Source organism: Neolamprologus multifasciatus, chromosome 18, assembly GCF_963576455.1.
Source record: "Neolamprologus multifasciatus chromosome 18, fNeoMul1.2, whole genome shotgun sequence".
Classification (NCBI taxonomy): domain Eukaryota; kingdom Metazoa; phylum Chordata; class Actinopteri; order Cichliformes; family Cichlidae; genus Neolamprologus; species Neolamprologus multifasciatus.
In genome coordinates this window covers 24,771,835-24,789,971 of record NC_140456.1, presented here as the reverse complement: position 1 = coordinate 24,789,971, position 18,137 = coordinate 24,771,835, and the positions used below count along the sequence as shown (strand labels likewise).

Genomic DNA, 18,137 nt, shown 5'->3' with positions numbered 1-18,137 from the left:
TTTTTAAAAGACATTTAAATTTATTCAAATGAGTCACGATTTAAGGAAATGTCTGCTGTGCTGTACATCGTCTAGTGTAGCAATTCCTCTCATTTTATATTTACACGCATCGTGTACTTATTAAAATTACCTGTATAAACTGACCTCTGCGCAAGATCTGGAAATTTAAAAACTCTCTAGAGTCTCTAGAGTCTCTAGACTCAGCCCAACAACCAAAACAGCATCATCTCAAACTAAGAAAGGAGCCCCGAGTTAGCGTTTCAGGGCCAGTATAAAGCAACCTGTGCATTCCTGGTTCAGGAATTTATTGCTCAATCTGTCTAAATTGTAATCTTTTATGTGCAGCAATGAGCTGCTTTTTCAGCGCTCATCTCTCCCTCAAAATCCCAGAGCGAGAGTCTCCATTTCTCACTACAAGCAGAGGCTCACAGCACCAACAGCAGAGGGACTCACTGAAGAGGTTTTTGGTATTCTTCACTCTCTTTCATTTAATTCTATATTATAAATTACTTACATACAATATTTTCCTTTCTCTCTGTGCATAGATATATATATATATATGTTTCTTTATATACAATACATACAATTGTAACAGTTGGTCTTATAAAACTAAAACATTCAGTGTAAATGCAATCCTAATTGTCAGATTTAGGATCACAACAGGTGACTAAAAAAACACAATTATGTCTGCCACATGGCAGGGCTCACAAAATTTCAAAATCCCTGGTAGCCCTTCGGGCAGGGACTCTTCAGTTTTTGGAAGCCCAAAATAAATTTAAGTAGCCCAAATAAAAAAGAGAGCAAATTTTTGGATTGATGTTTTGTTTCCTGTTTTGTTTCCTTTACAATATTATACTTTAATGTATAATATTGTAAAGGAAACAAAACATTAATCAAAAAATTGTTGAAACACAAATTACAACATTGTATAAAACTTACAATCATCAACTCAAATACTTGGTTCTAATTGAACAGAGATTTCTATGAACTTGTAAGAACTGTGTAGAACATGAATCAGTCTGTGTCAGATCCTCAATCTGAAATTTCCACTGAAGTCACGGGTAAGAGGCAAGTGGAACCAAGATCTAGGCCATTTGCTTTTTGAAGTTTGCAAAGACTGCTAAATTGTGCCAGTGGTAGTTCACTCTTTGCAACATAGTATGCTGTTCTAAACAGATTTTCAGGTTTATTTTTAGTATGTTATTTGCAATTGGTGTTTGTTCTGGGAAAGATATTGCAGACTGAGCAATAATGCATTTCTTGCATTTCTCACGGGTTCTAATGGGGGCCTTTCTTAAAATTACTGGTCCCAGTAACAAAGGCGCGTTTCGACTCAGAAATCGAGGGAAAACCAACAACACACCCGGCAGAACATTATGTTATTTACACGGGTGCACATAAGTGGTGCGCATGTGCGCATTCGCTGTCAAAATAAAAGACGCGCACCAGATAAGAAGTTGCAACGCGCGTTTGCGTCCATATAAAAGGCTGTTTTTGTCAACTAGAGTGGGATTTTCACGGCACATTCTGCACCACATCTCTGTGCGTTCATCATTTGTTTGAAGCCAGCTCACCTCCTGCAACCACTTTTCCGAGAATACGTGCTTCTTTTGTGGTTCGGACTCCTTCTGACATTTCTTTGGAGGTGGAGGAACACTTAAGTAATTGCTTAAAGGAGCTTCTTCGACATCTTTAAGAGTTCTAAACAAATGTCTGTCCTCCTCCAGAAAATCTTATGTACGCAAACACGCGTTGCAACTTCTTATCTTGTACGCATTTTTTATTTTGACAGCGAATGCGCACCTGCGGACCACTTATGTGCAGCCCTGGTTATTTAGCTCGTCATATTACATCCACAGAAATTCTTTTGTCCATGAAACCATAAAGCTCCACTTTCTTTTTGCCTTATAGTCTGATTTGTCATAACTTTTCCGTTTTGTGGTAAGCTTTCCTTTGGCTGTCACTTCTTCACGCTGACCTGTCTTATTTGGCTCAGCAGAACTAAAATATATATCCTGCTGCTTTTACACGCGCACTCACATAACGCTCAGCGATTCTCTGCGCGATCAACCTCTCACATGTTTAAGCTGCGGGAGATTTCACTTGTCATGTTTGCATAGTAAGCTAACGATTGATAAGACGATGTCAGAGGAATTGGTGCGCAAATTATCATCACTCACCAATCAGTGCTGTCGCTCTCTATACACAGTTCGCGCGATTGCAAAGTCAAAGCAAAAAACAAGCGCAAATTCAAACGCGATTTCAATATGTCACATATTGACAGTGGCTCACCGATGCCAATGACATAATTACCCAGCTACATTTCCGAAAGAATGCAAAAGCATTGACATATATTTTTCCTTCCTACAATAGCCCGACGGGCAGGGCAGAGATAGATTTTGGTAGCCCGACTGGAAAAATCGCTAGCCCTGGGACGTCGGGCTAGCGATTTTGCGAGCCCTGCATGGTGTTAGATAAAAAGCACTTTCGTCGTAGAAACAGCGTGATCTGATGACAGCAAGGAAAGTGCTCTGAAATTCTACAGTTCGCTACAAATGAACCTCCTCCAATTCTGTTGAACGTCTACATGTGTGGTTGTTCCTGTTTGCTTGTAACACAACACTGCTTCAGCTGGTAAAACCACACTCGCTGAACCTCTTAGACAGGAACTTTATAAAAAGTAATAAGGTAGTTCTGGCACAAACATATTGCTTTAACTTGCTCCTCTTACTCCTCTAATGCGTGTCATTAATGAAAACTTTAGTAACGCTTTCTCCTAGCAGTCATTTATGGTCAAAGTCGTTGCAAAGCTACAACATTAGAAAAGAAAAAGAAGCTGTGAACCTGAGCGACAGTGCTCGAAACACATTGTCAAATCCTTCATACTTTACTGCTTCCCTATGCCATGGACATCCTTACAAGAGAGGGACGGTGCGCCTTTCTCGACAGAGACACTCGTGTTCGCCTCTCGTAAAACCTTTTTTCTTTTTTACATGAGTTTAGAAAACAAAATACTGAATGTTAACACGGTTGTTTCATATCAAATGTGGCTGCTCACAGCATTATACACGTGCCAGACTTCTTGTCATCATCGAGACCTCCTCCACCTTCTTTCCTGTTGGGATCATTGAGCTCATCAAATAGTCCAGTGTCGATCATCTCCTGCTGCCATGGGATGGGTACAGCGCCTGTGCTAAACTCCCTGAAGAATTTCTCGTCATTGGCGTCGAACTCGATGCCCTTGATCTCAGAGAACTCGGCGATGTCATCGGTGTCCTTGGCATAGACAACGTTGGGCTTGGGGACCCATGGAGGGTCAATCAGCCCTGCCTCCAGGCGGGGAAAGTTGATGGTCTTGAACCACTCGTGTTTCCTGGGATCCTCCATGTTGTTCCTAATGAAAAGACAAAAAATACACTTCTCCATCAAATTTTGTGAATTGCAATGTCCGATCCATGTGGCAACTCAAGGGCAGCGTTTAGACATCCATTATACTAGCATTAAGTTCACAAATGGCAATAAACCTCTTGGATAAAAGAGCCACTTACCTCACACCCAGACGCTCATCCATTTTCTTCTTGAGGAAAAGCTGGATGATGTCCTTGGTTGTTGCATCAAAGCACTTGTGCTCCCACTTTGGCTCCTCATTTTGGATGCGCCTCTGCACCTCTTCCTTCTCAACCTTCTCCTTTTTGCTCTCAGGGCCTTTAAAAGGTGTGTAGCCAGCCACCATCTCATAGATACTGCAGCCCAGGGCCCACCAGTCCACTGATGTCCTGTATGGGGTTTTGGTCAGGAGCTCAGGGGCCATGTAGGCTCCAGTACCAGCCTGGATGAAGGACGAATATGAGATTCAAATACAAAAAACACTTCATTAGATATTCTGACCTAATGGAAGGTGCTTCATATTTATTACGAAACTTGAAACTTGTGAGACCATTTAAGGAGGAAGCACTTAACACCAAGCAAAAAGTAGGTATAGTATTATACAGCATGTGGCCATACCCCTCAACAGAAGAAGAGAGCTAAAAATCTTTAATAAGTCTTGTCTCTTTAACTTTCACCTGTCACTCTACTCCCTACTTTCTCCCTGCCCTTCTGCTCCCATGTCATCCTTGCTTTCCCTATATGAGCCCACATGTAGCCTCGGACCAGGAGCTTAATCCTATTGCTAAGCCTACTACCTGTCAAGAGTTGTGTATGTCTACGCACTGACAGAGCTGTCCGGCCACTTATATAAGGGACAGCCATTTCTGGATACTATAGCTATCAGCAGAAATAATACCAGACCGCACATAGCCATGAATTACTAATGGACATATACAGTAAACTGATATAAAACTTAAAAAGCTACTGCAAGTAAACAGTAGGAACTACAGGATTCACTATTGGCTGTTACATGTCTGCCCTGTGACTGACTTTACTGTTTAAACATTAATTATGTATTTTATATTACAAGACACCAAGCATGCAAAACTAGTGAAATGCATTCATTTTCCAATTTGCTCCCTGTGAAACTATAAAAAAACCACCCATGTATGAACACTCATGTCATAAATTTTAAATCAAAGTTCATCTGATTTTAGTGTGTTTTTAGTGTTTTTAAAGAACCGTTCTAGACGTGTTTGCAAACTAGCACATCTAAACATATTCAGCGTACGTTTTACCTGGATCTGTCAATCTAATCTGGGACAGACTTGTGTAATTCCACTAAGAGGATTAGGGGTCCAAAGCCAGCCTTGCCTGTAAAGGTTAGCCTAGTCACTTTGGCTGGCTGAGGAGCATCAGACTACGTGATAATGAGCTTACTGGACTTTCATATAGCCAAGAGCTTACTCTTTGCTGCAGCAAGTAAGTCCTAAAGAAACCCTGGTCCTTAGATGTGTACAGTGGAGTATAATTTAGTGTTAGCATTACCTACCGTTTGTCAAAAACATGTTTTTGTCAGGAAATCACAATTATTATTATCATTTTAATTAACTATGCAACTACTGGTGTGACATTGTGAACTCAGTGAGAACATTGTATCTCTATTTCCTTTTCTTGGGAGTAAAGCAAGAGACTGATATGCTATGTATGTGCTGTTTAAAGACAGTGCAGCACAGCTAAGGTGTCAGAAATAACTAAATCCCTGTGACCAGATTCTTCAGGGAGACCTTCTTACACTTAGCAAGCGGTACTTTTAAAAGCACTGCACCTGCAAGATCTCTAACATAACCACAGCACAAAATGGTGGCCTATAAATAGCCCAGCTATAATCTGACCGCTAAAGGATCAAATGATTTATATAATCGATTCAGAGACTCTCATCGCACAGATCCTTAAGGAATCCAGTAATCCCTGTCCGGATTTAAAGTAAACGCCAAACCAGGACTGACATCTGTCCAGTATCTTACCTCCACCTGTCTTCGGATAATTTAAAAAGACGTGGTGGAAATCAAAGCTTGTGTATGTATATGAGTTGACAAAAATATGTCTATAAGAGCATGAGTCAGCACAGGATATTTTGCGAGCAGCAAAATATGCCTTATGCATTGACTAACAGCCCATTTATGGTAGATATTTTCTACCGTTCTTTGGCTGCCCACTCATTCACAAGGAGTCACCACAGTGGGTAGTTCCACATGTTTGAGTTTTTTACACTGGATGCCGCTCCTGATGCAATCCTCCTGGAATTAAACCAGGGGTCTTTTGCTTGTTAGGGAAATGTGTAAACCACTACACTGTGGAGCTACTATGAAATCCTATAATCAGTCCTGGCATCATATGGCTGTGGCTCTAATGCTAACAGATTTCTGAGAGCTTAAGAGTGAAACTCAGTGTACTTGTTGTTCTGCATCTTGTTAAAAGTGGAAAAGAAAACCCTGCCATCTAAATTTATAACATCACTGTCGTGTGGGACATCTACTCACCATCTGGGTGACAGTCTTCTCTGGAATGATTTCTATGGCCAGACCCAAATCTGAAAGTCGGCACTGGCCTTGGCTATCAAGCAACACGTTCTCTGGTTTCATGTCACGATATATTATATTCATGTTGTGCAGGTGCAGAATGCCAGTGGTGATCTGCGCTGTGTAGTGGATGATGCGTTTCATCTCAATGCCCTTGTCCACACCCTTGCCATCGTAGCCCATGTTGTAAATGTGGTACTTGAGGTCTCCTCCATTCATCAGGGTCATGACAAGGCACAGGTGGGTCTTGTTGTCATAAGCATACGCCAAGTTGACCAGGAACAGGCTGTTAACCTTCTCTAAGATTTTCTTCTCCAACAGGGCCATCTTCTCACCTCCCTTCTTCTTCAGACGCCTTTTACACAACTTCTTGCAGGCATACATCTGGCCCGTGTTCTTGACCTGAACAGCACATACCTGGAGGAAAACACGTTACTTGTTAGGAATGTTAGCTTCCAGATGTTAATCAAATCATTTTAATTCATTTTACTACACAAAAAAGCCTGGTCTCCTGGTAGCTCACTGACTGATCGGATAGCTCCCACTCTCTACTTTAGTATTAACAAAATGTACACAAGAAAATAGATGTGACTTATCCTTTAAAACTTAAATGTTCCTATTTCAGAATTTCACACTAAATATGATCATAAATAATTTTAAAATCCGGAGAGTGGTGCAGGACTTAATGTTTAAGATGATAATCTAGCTTGACCCTTGCCAGTGATGCCTTGCCAAATCTGACACCTCTCTTGCAGTCAAGGCCCACTATCTGAAAAGTCACTTCACTTATCATTGTTTATAATTCAAAGGTAATTTCTACTTTACTAGCTAAATGAAAAGACTGGACTCATTGCTTAACTCTCAACCACTGTGTATGCTGATTTAGCACAAAGCAATAACAGTCACAGCAAATCTTCACCAGGTTATCGCCAAAATCTCCACATTTACATTAAACAGATATAGTATAATTTTTTGGTGACTAAATTGCTCTTTGGACTTCTATTGTATTAATTTTCTGAGCAAGTTGCATTGTTATATGTTTGTTTATTTAAGCCTGTTTGTCAGAGCTTGACTTGACAGTAAAAAAGTTCCTCAGGGTTCAATTGTGGGTCCTCTATCAGTGCATTAGACACTGTCAGCCTAAGCCACGATGAGATAAAAGCATTTTTACACACATATATTTTTGGTGCCTCTCAATACATTTTATTTTTGCCGTTTACATAATTTCATACTGCACTCCACTAATCCACTAATATAATTACTGCTCAGTTAATATGCTTACACAGCCTTTTTTTTCTTTAAAAATATAATATTTTAAATTAAAGTGCACTTTCAGTTACTGAGTTGAAAGCTTTCATATGTTCTTTAATCCTCAGGTGTTTTGAAAAGACACAATCCCTAAACCAATTAAACAAAGTAATACCTTGTGAAACGCAAGACAAAATTTAAGCTGTAATGCCTGGTCAGTCTTCATGGTCAGTCTCAGACATGTTAAAACTTAAAGATAATTATGTGATTTACTTATATGTGTAATTATGTGTAGAGCACACCTCTTCAGCTTAGTTTAGCTTCATCCATACTCTATGGTCATAATGGGATGACTCTTGCAACTCAAATAAATTAATTGAGATGTATTTGCATGCTTACCTCTCCAAAGCCTCCTTTTCCTAGAGTTCTGAACTCATAGAAGTATTTGTCACTGACGGGCTGTTTCTCGTACTCCTTCCACTGGAGGAATTTGTCAAAGAACGGGCTGGCCTGATAATCTGTGAAGGGTTTTCCTTTCAGAAATTCTCTTACACTGTCCTGAACCTTGCCTTTCATCACCTCCTCGAAATTGGCATTGGTGACAGATTTGCATTTGTCAGCAGCCTCTCCAGTAAGAAATGTCAGAAAGCTCTTGGAGTCAGCCTTGCAATACTTGGTCATGATGTTTTGGCGTGCCTTGTCTTTTGTTGCTCCTTCAGCCAGATCCCAGTCATACAACTCATCCAAGAACGTTGCGGCAAGCTTAAACTCATTGTTACTTGCAAGGAACTCGCGGAAAAACTTTTTGCCAATAGGCTGCCTTTCACAAATCATTGTAAAGTCCTTTTCAATGGTAGATCGTACTGACGTGCACGCCTCAGGCTTGGGGAGAGACAAGCTGCGACGCCGCTTTTTCATCTCCTTGTCATCGCCACCCTGAGCTTTTAGGTAGGCCGTGTTGGCCACCAGGTTATCCAGTCCCCCCATGTCACACATCTTGACAGCTGTATGTTGTCTGTCCCCTCTAAGAAACTGAGTTCTTCAGTGGGTGCCGATGGATACCCTGACACTTTCAGAATGTGTGTCTGTGTGACGGCGCAATTTGCTCAAAAGCCACCGTGCAAATGAGCTTCCTTACCCAGTCTACCTGCAAACCTAAGACACACTGACACACCCAGTAATTACTCATTTAGAATTAAATACCAGGGAGGGATTTTGGCTTAAGGATCTTTGTGTGGTCTATTCAAGGATGCTGAGCACGGAAAGGGAATCGTAAGCGGGCTCTGTCGTAAGAGGCTTTGTAGCCCTATATATTTATTCATGGTGTTCAGTAATCTTTGAGTAGTTCAGTGTTGACTATGCATTTAATGTTGAGGTAGTAAAAGATCAGAAATAAGCATAAAGTACTCTGGGAAGAGTGAGTCACGATCAAGCAATGTAGTTCATCAGCATCCTACTTTTTTCTCTTTCCCCTCATCCAGACTCAACAGAGCAGATACATCAGAGAGCTTGCTGCTAATCTGTCTGCTTCTTTTTTTGCCATCACACTTTCATTCTCATGATTCACCTCATTCATCACTGATCAGCACGTCACAATGACACCTACTGAGGACATTCAAGAGAACGCTTATCACAAGACTCTATTTTCTTAGACAACAGCCAAATGTTTACTTAGTTCATGCTTAGGGTGTTATCATTTATCCACAATACGATTTTATAGCTCACTGATCTGAGTAGCTGTTGAACAGACATGTGGAGCAGACCATCATAAATTAATCTGTTGCATGTGAAGGCTAGAACACTGAGTTTTGAATCTTGAAAATTATAGCATATACATTATTTGCTATATATAATGTAAAATGCAAAGTACTTTCTGTATGAGTAAAAGTCAACAGAGAGAAAAACACACATCAGTAGTGGTCCCAGCTTTGGAAGTGTACATGTGTCAAAGAAACATACAGGATTGGATTAGTGTGGCTCCAGTAGCTCGGTAGTGATCAATTTATAAAAGCCTGACAAATACGACCTTAATCGTGTGAGCGACTTGGCTACCGCCTAACAGAGAGACAACAAAGGAAAGGCCAAATATGTATATTAGCCAACCACTGATATTTTTCTAATTGCGATAAATTTGCTATATTAGGGTACATTCCAGTGCACACACATAGATATGTATATACAACACAGATAAATATATAATTTATACCATAAAATAATATGCATATGTTATAAATGGTATAATAAATGTATTAAGTCAACATTTTAATTTAATTGTTGCAACTTTTTCTTGAAATTAAAGAAAAGTTTTGTATTTTCCTTTTGTGACTGTTGGCAGGAGTCCTACCAGCCAGCTATAATAATGCAGGCTAATTCAGTACAATAAACCTTGGATAATATTAGCTAATCCTTTCTCAAATGGCCTCAAGCTCTCAGTGCCCCACAGAAGATCAAGAGCTTTGCTTAGTGTTTGAAATCTTCAATCTTTAAACTTTTGTTTTTCAAAAAGACCACAAAGAGCAAGCAGTGTGGCAGGGCAGGAAATCTCACAGCAAAAACAGTAGTTTCCTTAGCAAAATTTCAATTTGCTGTAGATTTGTCATCTAAATTTGTATGCAGTTACAATGAGGAAAGACCTTAATTAAACTTAGACCTTGTTCACTGGTAATTCACTAAACTCTAACTAAAAATAATCATATTGGGATCTGCCTGCTGAAGAAAACTTTAAAGTAGTCAGCAAGTCAAAAGTCAATCATCTTGTAAATGGATCAGTGTCTGTGAAGTACTTTAAGCCTCCTGAGGGGATGAAAAGAGACCAAAGGTTTCATCTTTTACTAGGTCAGAGAAGTCAGAGTAAGGTAAGCTGAAAGATCTACGGCCACTCTGTAGGTTCCCACTTACTTTACAAACAATCTCTCCTAATCCAGCCAACTGTCACGGAGCTCATGAACTCCTTCAGACAAACATATGTATGGGACCAGCCATAACCAAGTATGCAAGTGAGATTAAAAATAAAGCAGAAGAACATACATTCTTCTATTTTGTATGTTTTGTATTGTATTGAACATACAATTTGTACTATTTTCCTTGCTCTACTTTTGAAATTCTCTGGTTTACATAATTAATCTCTGAGCAGCCTGCTCCTTGAACCTTAGGATGATTAGCCTGGCCTCAGGTAGTAAAGGTTAAGAAAGGCAGAGCATTCTCATCCTGTCTCCCACATGGTCCATTATGTGGTCTTTACGTGGTCTGACTCAATCCTCTTACCGCCTTTTCAAACCACTCCACAAAAAGAAGAAGTGGATAGATAATATTCCCAGAGCAACAGGTTGGAATACCGTAAAACAAAGATGTTATACGGGGGGGGGGGGGGGGGGGGGGGGGGATTTATTTTCAGAATCAGAATACTTTATTAATCCCTAAAGAAATTATGTGGTTACATGTGGTTTTCTGGGACAGCTTACACATGAAGTATATAGAAAACCCTAAAATATTAAGACTTCATGGTCTATTGTCCTCTCTGTTCCTTCTTAGAAAGCTTCAAGACCAAAACCAAAAGCTGAGGTGTAGATGCTTTAGATAGAGACTCTAAAGGCAGCCTGATGTAGAGGTAATGGCACATGAAAGCCCCTATAAAGAGTGACCACTTCTTATAGAAGGGGGAACTGACTTTGGATGATGGTGGTGAAGTTTGCTTGAGCCTTTTGATTTCACAGAAATTTGAAAACATCATCTTTGATCCAGTCAAAATAGAAAGATATATAGATATATATGTGTGTGACTGAAACAAATAACTACCCTATCAAAAATGCAGCATAAACTGCATCATCAGTTGTGAACAAAGACACAGATAGATGGCTGCAGAAATCACAGAGGAGGTGTCGTTCCTATTATACGTCTGCGCCCACCATCCATATTTAGTGCATTGAATTGCAGTGTCTCTGACACAAGTCTGTGCAGTCACAAAAAATAGACAACCATGCAAACATCTGCAAAGACCCTGGCAGTCACCAGCTAACAAAGAATTTTGCCTACTCAGGCACACTCACTTCATGTGAACCAAAGGTTTGAATTTGCTGGTGAAGAGAGGAAATGAGTTCACCACCAGATTACCATCTGGCAGCGCATCAGCTCACACGGGTGACTTTGTGATTCTGATTGTTTATCATGATTTTATCAGGAAGACTAAAGAAAGCAAAACAATCAGAGGAGCGCTCATCTGCAAACCGAGGAATTTTAAAACAAAACTGTCTGAATGACATCATGAACTCAAGACTCAATGGGAAGATTACTAAATAAGAGTTATAACTTTTATGATCTGAAACCTTGATTGTAGCAAAATGAGTTATAGATTCCCTTCTGTAATCACGCATCCATCAGACAGTAGAGTCACTTGGAAAAACCCCATAAGATGACGAACGTGACTTCTAGAAGCTGTAAGTCAGAGTCAAAAGGACTCAGAGACTTGGAGAATCACCAGCAGAGACAAGAGAACAGACACAGTAGTGTCCCTTTAAGAAGACACATTGCAGGTCAGAAGCACAGGTGGTTGATACTTCCTTCTGGCTAATCCCTGCCCACGGTTTCCTGCCCAAAAACAATTCAATATTTAGTTACAAATACAGGCATCCATCTGCACAGATGCATTTGGGAAAGTGGCCCTCTTGCTTTTGGTTCATTTTAAACTTGACCCAAAAGCTGCAGAAACAATCCTGTTTTGTCGTGTGACTAATCCAGTCAACCTTACATGACAAGGTAGAGAAGAACAATGCCCAAAATGAACCCAGAATGGACCATTAGCTTTAGCAGCCTGTGTCCCTTTAATTAAAAAAGAAAAAACGACTAGCATGATTGGACAGATACTTGAGTACCTGACAAGGATTTCATAGCTCCTCCCTTTTACAGTGTTGTAGGCCCCAACCAATAGGAGAGCAACAAGTAAACATCTCCTGGCTAGCTGGATAACACCACTTGACCTCACAGGGGCTGAAGCAACTCTTCCTTGTTAAGAATGTAACACTGACAGGATAAATATTAATATATAATGTGATGTTCACAGTAAAACTGAAGTACAACAGAATCCAGTTGATGTCAGCTGATAAAATCAGGCTCATTTATTTCCTAGATTACTGCTAACCTATGATAATTGCTAACTTAACTGCATTGTCAAAGAAGTGTTTGAATCACCTGCAAAATGGTACAAAATAATGTGTTAGTTTTTCTCTGTGACAGCATCTACGAATAATCATGTAATTACCTCATCATTACTTAACACGTCTCTCTGAGCAAAGCTGATCCTTATACTAACAAAGCAGCAAGTTTATTCTGAGACTCAAAATTAAATGACAGTCAGACAATTGAACTTCATGTTTTAGATTAAATTTATTTATATTTTCAACCTACAATGTTTTACATTAGCTACACACTTCCACAATGTATTTTACAGCAATTTTGGACTATGCTCAATTGCTAAGTGAGAAAAGTTATGGAACAACAAACTGCAGAAGATAAAACAAGCATAAAACAAAAATTAGTTTACATTTTATCAATGAAAGAAAACATCTTTAGATAAACTACACACAACTAATTTTATGGAAGCTGAATATGCAGAAACAGCATATTACTTTAACAGTAAACCTAAACCACATGACTAGGGGACATCTGATAAAAGGATTAACTCAGTATCTTGTCTGGATCTGTACTGTAGTCTCCTACTCCACTGCTCAGTACTCTGCTCTGAGTAAGGGTTTCAACCTGATACCTTGTTCCCTCCAAGAACTGGTCAGTCACAGAGTCGCTTGAATCAGAGCCAAACTGTGGTTCAGAACCAGGATCAGGGTCAACATCACAGCGAGAGCTGGAATCCAAGCCACTGCCAGTGTCAGTGCCAAGTTTAAGACTGCAGATGTCAAGGTCAGACTCCTCAGAACAGAACGCCTGATTTGTCTCCAAGCTTTCGCCAGGAGATTCTTCTTCATTCGTGTCTGAGTCAGGAGTCTGCCCCTCGGTCTTGAGCCTCCTGCGGCTGATCAACTTCTGCAACTGTAACTTGTTGGTGAAGAAAATAGTACGCCACCCCACTTCTACTGCCAGAGATGCCACCTCAGCCGAAACGGTGTTGCAATGCCTATGCACCGCCTGTTCCCAAAAGTCCTCTGATCCACACAGCTGAAGACCAGGCATAACAAAATATGATGTGTGTTGAGAATAAGAGACAGTAAAAACAACAGAGGCAGGGGTGCACATAAGTGGTCCGCAGGTGTGCATTCCCTGTCAAAATAAAAGACACGCACCAGATAAGAAGTTGCAACGCGCGTTTGCGTACATAAGATTTTCTGGAGGAGGACAGACATTTGTTTAGAACTCTTAAAGATGTCGAAGAAGCAAGCTCCTTTAAGCAATTACTTTGGTGTTCACCTCCAAAGAAATGTCAGAAGGAGTCCGAACCGGAAAAGAAGCGTGTATTCTCGGAAAAGTGGTTGCACGAGGTGGGCTGGCTTCAAACAAATGATGAACGTGCATGTGGTGCAGAATATGGCGTGAAAATCCCACTCTAGCGGACAAAAACAGTGCCTTTTTTAGTGTCTTTTATTTTGACAGCGAATGTGCACCTCCGGACCACTTATGTGCACCCCTGAATATATGAATAAAATGCAACTTCAGTTTAAGACCTGATGATTTGTTACGGCAGAAGACAAAATGTGCAAGGGTAAACAGATGTAGGGATGGGTATCGAAAACCGGTTCTTGTTGAGAACCGGTTCCCATTGTTTCAATTCCTTGGAATTGTTTGCCATTTTTGCAAACAATTGCAAAGTAGATATTTCATTTAAGGGAGAAACACTACGAATATGCAAAAGCATTTGCTCACAAAACACGCGATAACCTTAAATGAATGTTGTGTTTTTAATTCCGCTCCGGACTCGTGAATCTCAACCCAGCAGCAGCGGTAACGTTTGCACGTCCTCTCCCGTTAATGCGGCAGGTAAATAATCAACTAACAGTGCATATTATGTTAGCGCGATCTGCCTTATTACAAAACCTGCCATTACTGTGCATTTAGGTGATCATGATGAGAGAGACAGACAGAGTCTGGCTGGCTCAGATGCTGGCAGTTGTCGCTGCAGTCTACCAGTAGCGTCTCCTTTCAGGCCAGGATAGACGAATGTCACCGAGCAGTGACTAAGTTTGTGGTAAAAGGCTGCCACAGCAGATGCCCCCGATTTTCGGTAAGTGAATGTGTTTAATTGTAGGCAGGGACATTACTGGATATTCTTGTGTAATTGCTACTGAATAATTTATGTTATACTTTGTTATTGCTACAGAAGAATATTTATTTTATTATTTTACATTTACAATTTTTTTCCCCGGGGACCCTGTGACACCCCATTGAAGAGCCGTAGGCTGTGGATCTCTTAAGATCACACTGCTGGGTTTGTAAGGTCATGTTACTCCTAAATTTCTATCTTGTTCAAAGAGAAGATATAAAACAAAGTTCTAAGCTAATCGACCTTAGTATTCGCCTTTAAAAAAAAAAAAAAAAAAGAATCAATAAGAGAATCGATAAAGAATCGAATCATTAAACAGAATCGAAAATGGAATCGGATTCGTGAAAATCTTATCAATACCCATCCCTAAACAGATGTCACATTTAATATCCAATGATGCAGTTTATTTTTGTCAGCAAGTTTATTTGCATGTTTATTAAACTCACCTTTCTGAACCTGCGTGATGTTCGTCCCAGCTGACCCACATCCTCAAGCTCCAGATAATTTATTATCCGCAGAAGTAAGGAATCAGACAAGTGCTCCAGATAATCATAATGGCCTCGGCACAAAGCTGTGGTGTACTCTAAGATTCGAAGGCCGAAAACCATGCGGACCTCACCTAGAATGAAGCCTCTATTTGTCATCCATATACAAGCATTAAGGTTGTTTTCACATACAGTAAATACAGTGTGTGACATTCATGTGACACACCGGGAATGTGGAGTAATGGCTAGAGCCAAAATGATGAAAAGGATCAAAAGTAAGCAGGGTGACAGGGGTTTGTGACTGGTTGAGTGTGCTTTTCTTGTCTAATATATTTGCTTATGTTGGTAAACAGGCTATAGACAACAGGATTTACAAAAGGGTTACATATAAAATAGAGAAATTACCTGTTTTTATAACTACTCTGCATTCCACATTATAATCAATCCAGTTCTTTTGGGACACTCACACAAATATCTTTTTAGAACTGTTCTGTTATTTGTTATGGGCAATTTCTTCTGCCCTCTTGAAAAAGACAAGACTTTTTTCTTTTTTTTTTCTTTTGGCAGACAATCACTTTTGTGGCACAACACCATCATCCTGGTGTTGCTGACTGACTGAGCCATTGTTAACAAATTTGCTTGACCTGTGCTGTTCCTGCAATGATAATTCAAACACGCAAAATATCTCTAATAACCCTAACTACAAAAACTCCCTGTAAGAAAAGCACCATTACCATCTGTTCTGTTTAGGTTCTAACCTGTCAGTATGGCAACAATTTTTTTTACACCTGTGTGTGTTCTTTTTTTTTTTCACTGTTAAAAGTCTTTAATGAACATGACCAAGTTCAGTCATAAGATGCATATTTTACATTGTGTTTACCTTTCTTTACTTAAGGAAAAAGCTAGAGGTTAGCCATATTTATGTGATGTACTTTATGATTTATGTGATCAGGCCTTACTGTGCAGCCAAGTGTCATCCAAGAAGTCCTCATGGGATTGCTTCAGCTCCCCTGGCTTGGAGTACCTGTCTACAATTCTTGGAGATATCTTCCACCATCTCCATACCACCTGGGAATAGCAGGTCAAAGTATGACTTATGATCATGATATTTACAACCACCATTTTTCCATTTTTATAGACATACAACTCTACGGTATTTACATATAATAAAGAACATTTGAGTAAAACAATTGTGAAACACATACTGAACAGTTAGGTGAGGGGCCCATGGGCCAGTTCTGCTGTAAAGAGGGATAATCCTTTTTCTATTGTACTGTATACTATCATGTCCTGAGTAGAAAAGCAAAGCAATGCAGTAAAAACAACACCTATTCAGACATCTGTACATTTTAATGCAGGAGTGTCATATTTTACATTGTGAGCCATATACAGTGCAGGCCGGACCAGTGAAACTCCCCTTTCAGTCATTGTAAATAAATTTAACTTCACATTTAATCCCTGGGATACGTTAATATAAGAAGAATAAGTGCAATTTCAACAGTACATTAAGACAACGCGGTTAAGACAAGATTTTTTCAGAAATTAATTAAATAACTTTAAAAAACAAATAAAAACGGGAACATTGCTGTTGGACTAGAAGGGCTTTATCAGGAGAAATAGAAAAAGTTGTAAACGTATGCAAATTAAGTTAAAAGTCCAAAATGTATGCGTCCCTTCACTTATTCCAAAGCTGTCCAGTGGGCCTAATTTGAGTTTTCGTCTTGGCCGATTCTGGTCTTATGTTTGACATCCCTGTTTTACCTTGTAGGTTGTAACTTGCAGTTAATAAGTAGCAAACAGGTGAGGATGCTAAACCGATAGAGCTGCTAATGTTAATTTAAGTTTATTGGCTACAGCTAAGTTAGCTAACCGTCGTTATAACCTTAATTGAACGTTTATTCTTGCCACGAAGTCGCTACATGGGCGCAAACGGCTTCTTAGAAAATAAAAAATTAAGCCCTTATCAAAGCTGACATTACTTACATCTGACTTAGTGACAGAAAAATGATAAAAGCACTGAATGGGTGCAGGTCCCCGTCCAGAGACTTCAAACAAGGGGTCTGTTAGAAGGGAAGCCATGTCAGTTTATATGTTGGCATGGCAACGGAACTTTGTCAAACGGTCTAAGTAACCGAGAGTAAAAAAGCATTTCGCTTCATGTTAAACAAAATTTAAATGACTTAAAGAAACCTTAGTATAAACTTAGCTGCTTAAACATTTTGCTAAAAAACAACAACAAAACAAAACAACAAAAACTGGACTTTATTACACTCTACAAACAAGAAATTAGTAAATGATCAAAGGTTTCAGAGACTTATTAAAACAGTCCTACATGTTTTAGTATCAAATAAATAAGACACAATTTCTAGTTAAAAATCTTTTTAATTTATTTATACATATATTTATATATGTACACATATACTTACCTAGTCTTGTAAAGACAAGAAACACATCAAATTCATTGTTAGTCATAAGCGGTACAACTGAGACCCTCCAGAGTCACAGTAATGATCCAGTAATGTAGTAGTCCCTGATTTAATGTTCTTTTCTTTTGCCTCATTCCAAAGCAAACTTGGTTATTTATATCCTTATTATTCTCCTTATTCTGTCCTTCTCTCCAAAAGCTTTTCAAAAAACAAGGCAAAGAAGAGGACAGATATTGAGGGAGTGCGCTGAATAGCTTACAGGGTTGTTTTTTTTAACTTTATATATTGTATATGTTTGCCTAGGCAGGCTCTGGTAAACCTGTCATTCCCTGTCAATAGGACAAGTCATCTAGGTTCATGTGAACAACTCTGTTTTGTTTTTTGAGGTAACCATTCTGGATCACACCCACACGGCGAAACTTTCATTAACAGTCTTTCCTTTTCTCTTTACAATATTCCTAAAATATAATATCTGAAGCATCTCCTCTGACATATTCAACCGGCGGTAGTGAGGTTGCTAGAGTATACTAAATATTTTATCAATTAGGTAAAGTAACAGAAACAAGAAGTACTTAATTAAAGGCCTTTTGTGCTCTAGCAGACATGCCTGTCCTTTTATCCTTTCAGCTGTAAACATCTTGAGCTGTCTGCCAGCCCAATTAACTAAAGACTTGCACTTAGTTTCAAACTAAAATTTAGGCTATATTTTTGACTAATAGTGTAGGATCACTGCTGTGCCCCATTAACCTGTGTGAGATGTTAC

General features: G+C 39.4%; 2 protein-coding genes across 3 annotated transcripts; both read right to left on the bottom strand.

The window, feature by feature from the left end:
* Nucleotides 1-8,379, bottom strand: grk7a (G protein-coupled receptor kinase 7a). The gene is made up of 4 exons (XM_085139352.1): nucleotides 7,599-8,379; nucleotides 5,913-6,368; nucleotides 3,549-3,829; nucleotides 1-3,394 (listed from the first exon to the last, which is right to left on the bottom strand). Exons 1-4 carry the CDS (start codon nucleotides 8,193-8,195, stop codon nucleotides 3,055-3,057), a joined length of 1,674 nt encoding a protein of 557 aa, XP_084995478.1. The 5' UTR covers nucleotides 8,196-8,379; the 3' UTR covers nucleotides 1-3,054.
* Nucleotides 8,380-12,559: 4,180 nt separating this feature from the next.
* On the bottom strand, nucleotides 12,560-17,111 carry fbxo36b (F-box protein 36b). Of its 2 annotated transcripts, XM_085139364.1 has the most exons (5): nucleotides 16,932-17,029; nucleotides 16,154-16,238; nucleotides 15,908-16,016; nucleotides 14,910-15,082; nucleotides 12,560-13,364 (listed from the first exon to the last, which is right to left on the bottom strand). In XM_085139364.1, exons 2-5 carry the CDS (start codon nucleotides 16,175-16,177, stop codon nucleotides 12,870-12,872), a joined length of 801 nt encoding a protein of 266 aa, XP_084995490.1. In that variant the 5' UTR covers nucleotides 16,178-16,238; nucleotides 16,932-17,029; the 3' UTR covers nucleotides 12,560-12,869. The 2 variants fall into 2 exon arrangements, with proteins under 2 accessions (XP_084995490.1, XP_084995489.1); XM_085139363.1 differs by lacking the exon at nucleotides 16,154-16,238 and having other exon boundaries at nucleotides 16,932-17,111.
* Between the last annotated feature and the right edge of the window lie 1,026 nt (nucleotides 17,112-18,137).